This window comes from Lutra lutra, chromosome 2, assembly GCF_902655055.1.
Source record: "Lutra lutra chromosome 2, mLutLut1.2, whole genome shotgun sequence".
NCBI lineage: Eukaryota > Metazoa > Chordata > Mammalia > Carnivora > Mustelidae > Lutra > Lutra lutra.
The window spans coordinates 96,887,560-96,902,918 of record NC_062279.1 but is presented as its reverse complement, the minus strand read 5'-3'; the positions used below and the strand labels follow the sequence as shown (position 1 = coordinate 96,902,918).

Here is a 15,359-nt window from a genome sequence, read left to right as displayed (position 1 = left end):
TCCATACAGGTCAAGTTAGCCAAATGGAGTCATAAGTATTTCCCAAATTCATGCCTCAAACCTATTTTTGAAAAGCAGGGAGATGGCATTGTAGGTCACTCTTTCCTATGAACTAGGTCTGACAAGTTACTCCCTAATCTGTTGGACATATTGGCCGTGTGGTTGCCCCCATTGTCAGAAATCTTACTTCAAAACAAAACAAAACCTGTCTTCAAAAGAGAGTTTATGGCTCCCAGCTTTTCTGATAGGCTTGTCCCCTCCCTCTATTGACTTGTGGTGGGATAGTCATAGTCTCAACTCAACCAAATGTAATATATGCCTAGACCCATTTTAGAAAGGCTGAGAGAGGCATCACCAGGACAAACCAACAGGAACTCTACAAACATACTTGTAGCCAAAACCACACAACTGTAACAGGCCGTTTCCCAGCTGGCTGTATACTTAGACTCCCAGGTACTGAGGAACCCTTCTGGAACCCCAACTTGGGAATCTCTGCAGAATGTTACAAGAATTAGCGCCCACCTGTTTTTGAGAAGAAAACAAGGAAACTGCCCCAAGATACAGTCAGTGGCCCACCAGCCAAAGTGTTTGCTGCTCTACACCAGTCTCTTCACTAGCCATTTCAGATTTGTGCCTCAGCAAGACGATAAATTGCTGGAGGTCATCAGACTTCAGGATCCCTTCTAAATATTCTTGAGTTCTGTGTGTCAACATTCAGTTCCAAAGATCTGTTGCAATTTGGCACCATCAGAGCTGCTGTTGAACCTGATGGCACCGACCCTGGGGGGAACAACCCTCATTTTTGGAGTTCAGAATGGGACTTGTAGACAGGTACTGCTGGGCGGTAGCCCAGGAGTCAATGAGCCTTGACCTCGGCACTCGGTAAGGCAACATCCAGGAATCACAGCCTGAGCTATCTTCCCCGTTAAGACAGACCTGTCTTAAAACAGCTTAAAGGATCGAGAGATCAACAGCCAGTGGAAAATGCCTTTGCCTTTCTATATTCTTGAAGTCTCATGTGACATAGGGGCGGGAGTTCAAGTGCATACCCCCTCCTGGCCCTGGGGAATAAAGAGGACAGCAATCAGAACAAGTTGAGTGAGTGATTTGCATTCTCCCCTTCACTCTTCCCTAGATCTGCTATTGGTAGTGATGCCCTTGCGCTCCAGACAGAATGCGTTTAGCCCAACTGCAGGGTGTATCGTGTGTGTGTGTGTGTGTGTGTGTGTGTGTGTGTGTGTGTGTGTGTGTGTGTGTGTGTGTGATGCCAGTGTTGGATGTGTTCACCGAGTTGAAGGTTGAGCTGTAGCAAGTTGGTGACCTTCCTCTTTGCTCTTTCTAAAGAAGACAAGCAGTGTTTGTTAGAGAAAAATCCCCAGCAGTCTGTGGTGAAGAGCCTGTGTCATCCACCCGCTGTTCCCTTTGGAACAAGTTCAACTGCAGAAATGTCGGATTGAGATTTTGTGCTTTGTCATTTTTCTTTTTGAAACACGACAACACAACTTTGGCTTTTCAGATATAGAACACTTCTTTTGTTGCTGTGGAGTTCCCTCTTGCTGTATCTTCTATGCAATTCCTTTTCTAGAAAATCCCTGGCGGAGGAGTGCTCTCCGGGCATCCCATCAGCCATGCCGCTGTGTGGTGGAGGTGAGGGCTGCCCCCTCTGGGTGTGGCCCTTCTCTCTCCCACTGCCTCTTCCCATTTTTTCCTGCAGTCCCTTGGTTTGTAAATTGCCTGCATTTATTCCGTCAGCCAACATGTACAAAATGTAAGAAAGAATTTTTAAACAGGTAATAAATTATATTTATAAGCAACAGAGAGTGCTACCTCCTTTGTTTCTTTTATTATTATTATTATTATTTTAAATAGGCTGCATGCCCACCGTGGAACCCAATGCAGGGCTTAAACTTTCAACCCTGAAATCAAGACCTGAGCTGAAATCAAGAGCTGGACACTGGGGCACCTGGGTGGCTCAGTCAGGTAGACATCTGCCTTCGGCTCAGGTGGTGACCCTGGGGTCCTGGGATCAAGCCCCACATTGTGCTCCTTACTCAGTGGGGAGTCTGCTTCTCCCTCTCCCTCTCCCCCTACTTGCGGGTGCATGCGCTTTCTCTCTCTCGCCCAGTCAAATAAATAAAATCTCAAAAAAAAAAAAAAAAAAGGAGTCAGGCACTTAAACAACCAAGCCACTGAGGCACTCCCCCCTCCTTGGTGTCTTCATAACAAAGCACTCCTCTGTGTGAAGAGTCATCCTGTGTCTCTTCATTAGCACAGAGAAGCTCTTAGACTCTGCAAGGATGGTAATGGCAGCCTCCCTCGGGGACAGGATGGGGTTCTGGAATCGGGGCTTCTCAAGCCTCTCTGCACATTGGAATCACCTGAGAAGCTTTAGAAAAGCTAACTCCCAACCCCAGAGATCCTGACTTTACAGATCTGGGGGGTGGTGTGGTTATTAAGAGTGTTTAATGCCCCAGGGGAGAGTGACGAGCAGTTAATGGGGAGACCCAGAGTCTTAGAGGCGCAGCATCAGAAGGCCCCGGGGAACCAAGGAATACGAGGTCCCACCCTGAGAGATCTGATTTTAAATGACATGTACAAGCAACTGCACTACTGGGTAGGAAAGGAAAGGTGAGCCCAGGAACGCAGGACACAGAGGAGTTGGAAGAGTGCGCCCACAGCGAACTGCGACTTCTTTTGAATGTCGCCAGCTCTGTATCCTGTGGAGCTAGTATCAGTAAGGAGAAGCAATATTTACGAGCACCCGCTAGGTACCTGGAGTGGGGCCTTCCCCTCCTTCACATATTCATCTCATTTGTTCCTCCGAAGAGCCCTTTGAGACGGGTATTTTTAGCCCACGTACAGGGGAGAAAATGGTGCTCAGACTGTGTACTTCCACAGAAGTGAGAAAGTAAAAACCCTGGAACATGAGCCAAGTTGATCAGAATCCTAGCGCTGGGATGAATTCTCTTGGCATCAGCGCAATCGGCTAAACACAGCCAATTCTCATGAGAACTCCCAAGTCCCAGTAACCAAGATGCAAGCCTTCTTATATGCCCTCCGTGCCCAGACAAGTCGGGTTTCATCTCTCCTGATCCCGTCTCCCACAGAGCTCCTCAAACCTTAACTTTCTACGCTGCCTTCCAAGATTCAGGAACCATCACCTAGTATCACCTAACAATTTCCTCCTCCCTTTGCAGAGGGCTTTCTCTTGTCCAAGGGGACACTGTTTGCTGGGCAACAACAGTGGTCTCAGTCCTCCATACCCCATAGATGTCACAGTTGGGAGGAAAGTTGGGAACTTTCTCCTACTGTTTTGCTGCTTCCAGACCACTGCCCTTCTGTGGCACCCACTGTTGTGGGCTTCAGCCCATCAGGCCCCACCGGCCCGTCTCTACTCTCTCCCCTCACAGACTGCAACCTTCCCACCCCCCACCCCCGTTCTCACAGTTGGTCTTCTCAGCAAACCAGACCCTCAGTGTGTAATTTAAACTGTTCCACTTCTCCCAGCCCACTCACTACCCTATCTTGCCTCTAACAACAGATGACTGTGGCTCCTAATTACAGAAAGAATAGAAGCCATCAGACCATTGCCTTGCTCTCCCACCACCAAACATACAAACTTACCTGCATGGCTCTCTTTTATACATGCCTGTTCGACGTGCGATGTTTTTTGAAGACAGAAAAAAAGGCACAACTGTAAGATAACAGACATGTTCTTTCCAAGGGGAGAAAGAAACCATTTTATTTCGGGGAATGTTAAAACAAAGCCATATACAATTTGTAACAAATACAATTGTTTGTTCCCTAGTCCTGAATAATTACAGTATATACAAATTCAGTAAGGCACTGGTTCCCCAAAAGAACACAAAGGAATCTTCTTTTGAAACAGACAGACAACAAAACCCCTTATATAGTGCCAACTTCTCTCCAAAAAATATGGCATTGTGGTTTGTTTTGTTTTATAAGAGGAATCATAATTGCTAAATTAAATCACTTCTGATACCACTTCTTTCATTTCCACTGCTATGTGACTGGGTTTTCTAAAGAGATGTAACTGCAGAACTATTCAAATTTAAAAATTTCGGCTTCTTCCAGTGCCTTTCTGCTCACCAGCAAAGAAGAACCAGAACAGACCAACAGTGTAAACCACCGTAACTTCTCATGAATATGCATGACTCTGAGGAACATGAAATTCTGTCATTATTCAGTATTTCCTATACCTGACTACACAATTGAAATGTGTCAAAGGATTTCTTGTAAATCAAATCGTGACATGTTTTCTAAGAAGCTTTATGTTTAAAGAATAAAAAGAATGGTCACGAGTGACTTCGGAGTGGTGCTGTCCAGGAGCCAAGGGCCTGTCTCCTCATACACAGTGTTCATAGCACTGTCACATGTGACTGGACCAACTACGCACTTTCATAAATAAATACTATGTTTCATTTAGTACTTTATCATCTATAATATTTTACTCTCTAATCCACATAATGGAGTTGTGCCAGACTCCAAGATGAACATAATACTTATATATACATATATATTTATATAATATGTACACACATACATAAACTATAAACCTGAACATCTTAGCCTATAAAACTTATATTAGCTAACAACTAATATTTTAGAATTCCCTTGAAGGGGAGGGAGTGATTAGGAGAAAAATTTTAGACTTTGAAATAGTCCTGAAAGGAAACAATTGACTACAATAATTTCCAGGTTCCCCCTTATTCTATTGAAAGACAAAACAAAAAAACTAAAATTCACTTCTAAGCTACTAAAAATTTAAAAACCAAAAAGGATTGTTTGGAAGTGAGTAGGTAGTCTCTGTGAGAACAATTTAGTATTCCTTAAGCAAGGCAGATTTGGGTGAGACACAAAGAAAAATCTACTCATAAATAAATTCCTATCTCATCAAAAGACTCTAATAACTAAAGGGACCTTTTTAAATATCTTGAGAATAATTTTTAAATGTTCATAGTGAGTAAGTCAGTTTGAGAGTTAGAAAGTAAGCTATAGATTTTTCCAAAACAACAAATAATCTAGAAGAAATCTGGATGCTGTTTTGATTTCTTTCCTTTCTTCATTGGAACTAACACCTCTCTAAAAATCTAGTTTACTTTTAAATCATCACCTCTCCACAAAATATTTTGATATGAAGTTATCTATGTATAAAAATTTGCCAAAAAGAACAAGAATTTTTAATCGAAGATGTAAGCAAGCCCAACCTCGCTTAAATTTGGAGAAAACCAAGAAACACAAACGCGTCCCCACTTAACTGGCATCCATGTTTATTCATGTGTTTGTAGATTATCAGATCAGAAGCACTGAAGCTTCTCTCCACGGCTCAGGTGATTATCACGCATAGTTCTAGACACATATTCCTTCTAAGCTATCACAAAGAATACAATTTGATGCAAGGGAAAGGAACCTTTGTTTACACCGCTATTCAGGTGATTTTAATATTACCACAAGCAGCATTCTGATTACAATTATATTTGGAAACAACTGTTTCTGATCTTTAAGAACCAGAAATTTTGTTCCTATTCAAGGGTTAAGAAAATCTTTGTTACAAACAAAATGCAGCTACGAGGCACTGGGAAGTGAATGCTTAGAACGTAGAACACCAGTTCTCCTTGTGTTCTCCCCAAACTTACGAGGGCCTCACAACCACTCTGCGCTCTAAGAGGTTTTCGGGATGAACAAGTCACCAGCTGCAAGCCTCCTTCAGCAGTGAGGGGCATATCTTCTCATTTTTCTTGCAGCTGTCCAATGTTCAAAAACCCTCCAACCTTCAGGCACCAAATGGTGAAAATGTGTTATAAAACAGTGCCCCCTAGAGTATGCTGGAAGGAACGTCCTTTTTAAAAAGACCAAGGAGAAGCACTTCCCAATTCTTCACTGAACGCTGCAGGATTTTCGAAGAAACAAAAGAAAACCAAAGAAAAGTAAGGAAATGTAAATGAACACAGTTGAGAGGAGTGCTCATAATTCTGAGCTTTATGTTCCTGTTGCTAAGGAATATTGGCCCTGTCAATGATTTGCCTCACATTCCTCCAAAGTCTAAAACCCCACAGAATTGAGGAGGTGAGGAGCTGTTTTGCACAAGCGCCACAGAGAAGAAAAAATATATAAATAAAAAGTGAACTGAACATCACAAGAATAAAATAAACCGAGTCAGCACTCCTCTAAGACGTGAACTTATCATGTAAGATGTATGTACTTGATCCGTATCTATTTTGGAAAAACAAGTCACAGCAGCTACCATATTTTGTGGCCTCTACTAGCTCTTTCTGCTGTCCCATCTGGAGGTTATATTTATATTTTTTAAATTAAAATTTAGTTAAATTAACCTAACATGCTTTCCTCTCCTTCCCTTCACTCAGACACAAAAGAAACTGTCTTTGTCTATACAAAATAAGGTGTGCGTCCTTTCCCCTTGTGGTTGTGAGACAGGCTCTTCTGCATATCCAAGAAACAGGCCATTTGTACCCCCACCCTCATCCTCTGTCCTACTGACATATCTTTCTTGCAACACAGGAGCAAAGTATCTCTATTTTAAAGAGCCTTGTTTTTAACCCAGCTGACTACGATTTTATTTAATATTGATCCTTTCATTTGAGAGATCAAAACCAGGCATGAGTCAATTCTCTGCACATAAAAAACACCTTTGTTTGTGTTTAATGAAAAGGAAAGGACTTCACCATGACAGAAATGCCTTAAAAGAATCAGAAACACAAAGTAGTTCTGAAGAACGGCATCAACACTTACTACTTCTAACAGAGTCACAGAAAACCTTCATTTGTTCCGTGTCGTCTGAAGCTACAAAAGGGCACCCAAAGGAACCCAAAACGTGGCCCCACACAGGTGGTATTTGTGCCCAGGTGCATTCACATTGCTGCCGTGGCCCCTGAAGGCAGGGCTGGCCAAAGCAGTCTGAGGAGGCAGAAGCGGGGAGATTTTCACATGAGTTCCGTTCTACGTTCTCCAGCTCCACAGACTATCTTTTGGTGTGCAGAGTGCAACAAATTTCACTAATGGAAAAAAGTATTTTTTCCTTTTTAATGGAAAAAGGTATTTTCACTAATGGAAAAAGGTATTTTAAAATTTACCTTCCAGCAGAATTTCCGGGAAGAACTTTCGTTGTTATTATTTATTAAACTATAACAGTATAAACCTTAAAACTTCTACATGATTTGTCCTATTTTGGCAAAATTAAAGCATCTTTTGGGGAAAAAAAAAAAAGGCAATCCCAAAATATGGGGCTTTCTTAGAAAGCAACATGCATCATGTATCTTGAACGAGTTACCCAAGCACTTTCTCCCTCCTACAGACAGATACGATGAGAACGTGTTTCTGGGAACTTCTCTTTGTCCAGGCTGCTCCCTGAGAGGTGAGGCTGAACCCACTGGGAAGCAGGATGATGTTCAAGGCTTGTACTGTGGATACTTCTGGAACATCTTCTGCTCTGCCCACGAACAGAAGAATATCTCCTGGCTTTCTCCAGAGACGCTTATTTCTTCTCCTCACATCAGAGTTTAATGTCCTGGGACTCTGACATTTTGGCTAGTGTCTTCTTAACACGAAGGGCTGTCAGTCTTGATGCAGGATTGTGAGCCCAGCATTCCATCATGAGTTTTCCCATCTGCCTTAGACACTGTGGGGAGGGAAAGGAAAACAGGAGTAACACTAGAGAAATGTTTTATCTACAAGGATGCCATCGGACATATGGCCTTTAGTGTATGGTTTCTGGAGTACAAATATATTTTTCAAAGATACTCCTAAAACCGTGCTCGCTTCGGCAGCACATATACTAAAAAATTGGAACGATAGAGAAGATTAGCATGGCCCCTGCGCAAGGATGACACGCAAATTCGTGAAGCGTTCCATATTTAAAAAAAAAAAAAAAAAAAAGATACTCCTAAAACCATGTAGACAAAATTCCATAAAAACTCTTTTCTCGTGCAAATTCTAAACAATGAAAACAGATTTTCATGTCTTCCCTATGACAGCAGCGAGCAGGTGGTTTTGCTAATTGTACAAGAGTGTCTGTGAAGTTGGTCTTAACCAAATACAAAAATACCCAGGGAGTCTGTATTCCACTCCACACTCCTACATTGTTTATAACACTTGATAAGCTTAAATCTTTTATCTAATTCCATACTATTCAAACAAACATGGTTATTCCTAAATCACAGCTGTCTGCTCCAATAATAGCATTGCACTATACCATTTAACAAGATTAATGACCTGTGTACAGCCTCACTAAAACTTTCTCCTGTGTTCTCCTGTGCTACATCAATTACTGGTCTTCCTGTGGAAAAGCACAATTTCACGTCATTAGAAATCTGTAGTAAGGGGATTCTGAGTAATACCAATGCCCATAACCACCTTCAAAATAATATAACTCCAGCATCTCATAAAGTTTTCTGCATAGCTCATTGGAAAAATGATGCATTATTTAGCATTTCAGGAACGAAACACCAAACCAATGAACCACAGGTTATTTTTAAATGCACTGAACATTAAAGAATTAGCTTATCAACAAGTGCTCTTTCCATGTGCCTGGTTGGCTTTGCTACATGTTTGGTGAGGTGGGTTTGGGGGTGGGGGTTGTGTTTTATCCTGGGGATGCTTCAAACTCATCTCTGAAGATGTCCGCCTGCCAGAGGGCTCCAAGAGTTGGTGAGTTTGCAAGTATGGAGGATAGATGGGCAGGATGTCGAGGATGACATGAGACAGGAAAGGCAAGGCCCACCCAAATCATTTCCTCCTTCTGAACAGCCCCTTTTCAGCCCTGGTTAGGTTTCATCCCTGCATCCTGAGAGCCAGGCTGAATATGGACTTCTCCAAAGGGCAAACATCAGCCCTACTAACAAAGACCAATGGCGCAGTCAGGAAGCCCAACCACAGCTTGTGTCCCTTCTGTGTAAAGAAAACTAGATTCTGCAGATGCCTATCTTTTCTCTCATCAAGATGAGAGAATGGTATACACTGGTGTGTCATGGAGAAAATTCATGGTGCTTGAAAGATGCACACAGAGAAATAACGTCCTTTAGGCAAATGTCAGGAGAGCTTAAGTAAATGGAATAGTGTTACCTATTGTCCAGGCTAAGGGGAACACCCCCCCCCCAATATACTTTAGAAATAGCAAACTCAAATTGGCAAAAAGAAACAGATAATTTAACATATGACACCAATGACTGTGGAGAAGAACCATTACCAACACCATCAAAACAAAGGGGGAGGATTCCTGTAATAGGTATCTGGAATTTTGGCAAAAAGAGTAAAAAGTCTGTTTAGAAGTCTGTCGTGGTCACACGGTTACCTCAAGCCTTACCTCATCACTGCTCCACCGGTTGGGGAATGAGGGACGGAGCTTTTTGATGCAAACAATCTCTCGCATGTCCTCATAAGAAGGGTCGCTGGGCACGAGATCATGATACGGAAGCTGGTATTCTTCCACTATACCTAGAATATGGGTTGTTTTTAAATTATTGCTACTATTAATATCTTCTGGGAAGTGGAAATGAAAGTCTAACATACAGACTGTTCTCAAAGCAAGGTCCTATCAGTACTCAAAACACGTTCAGGCTCAAAAAACTGCAAAGTAAGTCTTGAAAAAAAAAATGTGCCCGAATGACACTTAATCTAATTAAAAATATAAATAGAAAATCTAATGAAACATATTATTATAGGTTTTCAAGTGTTTTTTTAAAATTTCCCAAAGCTAAGTAAAACAAGCATCTCAAATTTATTTCCAATTTTTTAAAGGGTCTTATATGCCAAATTAAAAAAATCTACATTAAATCTCAACGCGAATTTGGCAGACACACCCCAAACTCATACCGCATAATATGTGACTGTTTCTATTACTGCAATATGAGATTATGAATCTCATAATACATTTGGCAGTGTATCCTACTTGAACAAAATGTGAGATTTACATTTTCTTTCTGCTTAATCATAAGAATGCATTTTTCCAGATTTAAAATTTTAAAAATTATACACACCTAAAAATATTAACCATGATTTTTTTTAGGTGCAAGGATTGTCAGATTTTTATTATTTTCTTCTTTAAATTTTCTGTACTTCACCAAACTTTCTACAAAAAAAAAAATACATCACTATCAGAAAAAATCGGTATTGTTGAAAGAAGGGTCAAGGAATTCAAGTCTGTGTCATCTTAGGAAAATGGCCCTTATCGTAACAAATTCCATCTCATTTTTCCTAGTATCTAGTTTCTATCTTATTCCTTGTGTCCTTTAGAAAAGTAGGCTACTCTTATCTTCTTTTCAACCCTATCTGATTAACTCCCCACAATAATTATAAGCAGCCTCTGTCCTTAAAGGATGTCCCTCTGAACAATGTATCTGGAGCACCTTCCCTCCCTATCCTAAATCATCTATTATAGAAATGTCATTGCTTTTTATTGGAACAAGATGATACTATCAAGCTGGCAGATTTTATCCAGCTCATCATTAAACTCGCTGGGGTGTACTTGGACAAAATCTGGAGTATATGCCCTTTCCTGCAAACTCAAACCCATACAATAAAGGACCAGAAGGTTCAAACGCTTCCTCAGACCATTCCCACTCACCATTTATTCTGTCCCTCACTGAGACCACACAGCATGATTATACGTATCTATGTTCATGGTTCCTTCTCTTATGTTTCAATTCTACAGGAAATACTAAAAGCACAAGGCCTAACGAATGGGGGGTGCTTATTTCACTTGAGTTCTTCCTCCCTTTCTAATTCTCAGGACAATGGTTCTGGAAAACTCTTGAGGGCAAAGACCATCTATCTGACTCCTCTCATGTCTCCCTCAGTGCCTAGCACTGGTGCCAGTGCCCAGCTGGACGGATACCCCACAGTGGGGTAAGTGTACATACCACCACAGACACAGTGAACCACATGAATTTATGAATTAATCGAAGTCTGTCTTTGAACTACAGGCCTTATTTCTTTCTCCTTATTATGCAATTATCAAAATTTCCATATGGGCTGCCACTTAAGGGTGACTGACACCTCAAGAATTCTCTTTTTCTTCCCAAGTTTAGAAGACCTACATCCAAAATCTACTTCACCCAAAAGTACCTAGACTAGAGAGACAAGCCTATAGCTTCCAACATCTTCATAAAGGAAAGTGTTAGAGAATAGAATTTTGTGTGTTTTGCCTTTCTGGAAAGAGGAGACAAACCTGCTTGTTAGAAGCCTACCAGGCGAATATGGTCTATACCACGTATCAGCAAGTATGCTGTATAATTTACCTTACTAAATTCTTCGACACATGTTTATGAGGTAGCATTATTATCCATATTACCCGGATGAGAAAACTTGCTTTTGAGGGATTTACTAATTGTCCAAGGCCACACAGCTGGTATGGTGCCGAGCTGAGAATCAAACAGCTGTGACAAACACGAACCCATCTCATAAAGAGATAAGGCAACACCTTGGTGCCTCTCAAATCTCCACAGGCAAAGACAAACCCAGCAAAGCAATTAAAATCCAAACTTTTTTTCTAAGGCTGGCTTGTTTTTAAGCAAAGGATCGTTTCTTCTGTATTCTGACCCAGAGGCTTCCAGATACAGGTTTCTTGTGGCCCTGTTTGCTTTAGATGTTCAGGAAAGTGTAATGAGAAAGTAATCTTGTACTCTACTACTCCTTCAGCTTCTATAAACCAATCCCGAGTGTAAGTATGTTATTCCAAAATAGGCTCATCTACTCTCTATAAAACATGAGGCAAGGCATAGACAATTAGTTAACTTATATTTTCGTTAGCTCTTTCCTTCTTCAGAGAAGACGGGAGATTTACTCACTATCTGGTTAGGAAACATTTCCCATGTTAACTTTCATTTTGGAGTTCTCTCACTTGAGAGGAAATGTGTTCTATTTTAAATTAAGCTCAGAATAGGCTCAGAGCTCCCAAGTGATTAGAAGGCATTGTGTCACTACATCACGATCTGTCTCCCAAAGTATAAGTGCCTGGTGATTAACCGTCTCTCCTCTCTATTTAAGTCTGAATCTATTTTTTTTTAAAGATTTTATTTATTTATTTGACAGAGACACAGTGAAAGAGGGAACACAAGCCGGGGGTAATGGGAGAGGGAGAAGCAGGCTCCCTGCAAAGCAGGGAGCCTGATGCGGGGCTCAACCCCAGAACCCTGGGATCATGACCCGAACCGAAGGCAGGCACTTAACTGAGCCACCCAGGCGGCCCTAAATATGAATCTAAATATAAGTTAAGCCTCTACCAACCAAAAGCAAAATATTAAGAGCTAAGAGATACTGAATGCTATTTATATACCAGGCAGTTTTAATTCTTTTTAATTCACTTCCTTCTTAAGATGAAAGAACGGAAACAAAGCTGAGTCACTTGTCAGTGGCAGGTCCAAGAGTGAATTCCAGTACCAGTTAAGTGTTCACTAGACTTTCAGAACCTCGGGCAAGCTCAAGGTCTCACAAAAGTGAGTTTAAACTGGCCATGAGAGGCAGCAGCAGCAGTAGCATGGTCTCTAACCAAGCCCGGCCATGAGTATGACTGTCAACAGGATACTTGTCACTGAAGAGCTGAAGATTCAGCTTCTCACCTAAAAAGTGTTGGAATCTATTTAAAGGCAGATGACACCGCAGTAAACTAAATACAGCAAACAATAATAATGCCTCCGAATATTTAATAATATCTTCTATGATATCATCTTACTAGGGAATCCTTGTTTGCAGAAAAATTATCATGACCAGTAGTAACATCCTTATGCTTTAATTTCCTTTTGATAAAAACTGATGTTTTCAAATTGCTTTATGAAGAAGAACTATAGAAAGTCAAGTGGGGGGGCACCTGGGTGGCTCAGAGGGTTAAGCCTCTGCCTTCAGCTCAGGTCATGATCTCAGGGTCCTGGGATCGAGTCCCGCATCGGGCTCTTTGCTCAGCAGGGAGCCTGCTTCCCCCCTTCTCTCTCTGCCTACTTGTGATCTCTGTTTCTCAAATAAATAAATAAATAAATCTTTAAAAAAAAAAAAAAGAAAAAGAAAGTCAAGTGGGGGGAGGGGTAAAGAAGGGGTATCTCACCCCACATCTCTGTCTCTACCTTCATCTGCAGAGAGGAAGCCATAGGGGATGCGGCACTGGAGCTGGGGATGGGCCCCAACAGGTTGGTGAGAAGCAGGAAAGCATTTAAAATCCTAACTTTTTTTCTAAAGCTGGCTTGTTGGTGAGAAGCAGGAAAGAGGGGGTCAAATAGAATTCTAAGAGGTTAAATATCATTTCCTGGGAGGATTGTGACTGCACTGACAGAAATAAGGTGGAAAATAAAAGAAAATCAGATTTGGGGACAATATGATAACTCTGATTTCTGATCAGAAAGCAAGGATCTCTAGCAGGTGCAACAGCATCACTGTTACTTACCTCCTGATACACATCTCCTAGCAACCTCCCAAAGGATGAGTCCAAAACTGTACATGTCGGCCATAATGTAAGACTGAAAGTGATTTCTATTTAAGCTCTCATCCAACACTTCGGGAGGCATGTAGCGTTTGGTGCCAACTCGGGTGTTGGGTGGGATATCAACTTCATTCGTATCACTGAGGAAAAAGTAAAGCAAAGCACTATCAGCGCTGAAAAGGACCAACACATGACAAATCAAAGTGATTCCTGAACCAGGCTTTCAGGCAAAGGTGAAGGGATATCTTTTCGGGGAATAACATTTCCCTGAAAAATATTTCTTGCCGAGAGTTGTATTAGATATTCACAGGTAAAAACCCAGTGAAGAGGGCAATCAAAGGGAAGCTGCAGCATACAAGTTTGCATCGGCATCAAGTATAAACTTGAAATAATTGCTAAGTATATAGTAAATGTCTACAAAGTATCATCTCCCCCTTCCTATTTTCGTAGCATGGCTCTTCAAAGTGGCATAAGTACATACCGAGGTGGTTTGTTTGAGACAGTATTTTTTAAACCAAGTGTTGCAAGGTTTTTAGAGGTACAAACATCTAAAGGGGGAAGAGAGCCAACAACGACCTGGAACTGTTTTACTCTGATAAGCAGGATCCATGACAAAGCTTTCTATGGTCACCATTATTTCATCAACCAGATAACACGTATTTTTTAATAAAAGGAGGAAAGGAATAACTGAATATAAAACCAGCAGCTCCAACAAAGTTTTAAAGCCCGACCCACTTCTTATCGTTTCCCCCATCTGGGGTGGACCCCGATCTGCAGGATGGCCCTGGGCACCACCAACTCATCCCAGTGGAGCAGGAGCTAGAGCTCTGCAGGAGATGACTCAAGCGGGGAACTGAGGTCTCTCGGTCAGCTGATGATGAAACAAGACGAGATGTGTAATCTCGCAGCCAGGACAGTGTGAAGCCCATATCAGAGGCGTCACTGACACTACATCAGTAGAAATCAGTGGAACTAAGAAGAGCAATAAACCCCAGTTTTGAGGTAGAAGCTATCAGACAGAAAAGGGACAAAAAGTTGGGATGCCTGGGTGGCTCTGTTGGTTAAGTGTCTGCCTTTGGCTCAGGTCATGATCTTAGGGTCCTGGGATGGAGCCCCGCATCAGGCTCCCTGCTTGGTGTGGAGGCTTCTCCATCTCCCTCTGTGATCTCTCTCTCTCTCTCTCTCTCAATCTCTCTGTCATATAAATAAATAAATAATCTTTAAAAAAAAGAAAGAAAGAAAAAAGAAAGAAAGAAAAACAGAAAAAGAAAAGGGACCAAAAAGTCATTATCAACCAAAGTTTGTGGGCAGTTGTGGATAAATCTTGTTATCTCCTGATTCTTGAGAATTTTTTTTTCTTTTCATCACACTCCACTGACTCTCATGCATTTACATGGCTTCTGTTTGTTTGTTTGTTTTTACTCAATGAGGAAATTACATATAGCAAATATCACAGTTATCAGGCTGTGCCACAGGCGATACCAAACTTTCCTAAACACTAGTGGCTTTTGGAAAGAATCTCTGGGTTTGATCTTATTGCCTCGATTTCTAGTTTCTGAAGCATAAAATACATATGTCACTTTGGAAAATTTAAAGGATGGCAGATGTCTCTCTGCAGATCTCCAAACTGTTAACATTTACTAAAACGTAGAAAGCTTCATTCTTAGAACAATTTTAAATTCATTTCCAGCTAAAATCTTCAATATAAAGCCATTACAACAGACGGGCCCCCAGTATTCTTATTAGGCTCCTCGGGATCTTCCAGGGGCAACTACTCAGAAGAAGCCTTTTTTGTTTGGTTGGTTGGTTATTTTGTTTTTTAAATAAAACTTAAAGTGTACGTTTTTTTAAAAGGAAAATAAATAAATAAGCCTTAATTTATAAATGTAGGTCTTAATGTTCTGGGCTCTAAGAG

The 15,359-nt window shown here is 41.3% G+C and overlaps 1 protein-coding gene and 1 non-coding gene across 8 annotated transcripts in view; one reads left to right on the top strand and one right to left on the bottom strand.

The window, feature by feature from the left end:
* Positions 1–3,695: 3,695 nt before the first annotated feature.
* BMPR1B (bone morphogenetic protein receptor type 1B) overlaps positions 3,696–15,359 on the bottom strand; it is a 413,050-nt gene continuing 401,386 nt past the window's right edge. For all 7 annotated transcript variants that reach the window (XM_047718021.1, XM_047718020.1, XM_047718022.1 and 4 more), the window contains 3 exons: positions 13,409–13,584; positions 9,341–9,471; positions 3,696–7,657 (listed from right to left, as the gene is read on the bottom strand). In XM_047718021.1, coding sequence (XP_047573977.1) covers positions 7,532–7,657; positions 9,341–9,471; positions 13,409–13,584 — 433 coding nt within the window. In that variant the 3' untranslated portion in view covers positions 3,696–7,531. The remainder of the gene's footprint in view (positions 7,658–9,340; positions 9,472–13,408; positions 13,585–15,359) is intronic.
* LOC125094522 (U6 spliceosomal RNA) lies at positions 7,790–7,896 on the top strand. Its single transcript, XR_007125548.1, has one exon. It is a non-coding gene; the product is annotated as a U6 spliceosomal RNA (small nuclear RNA).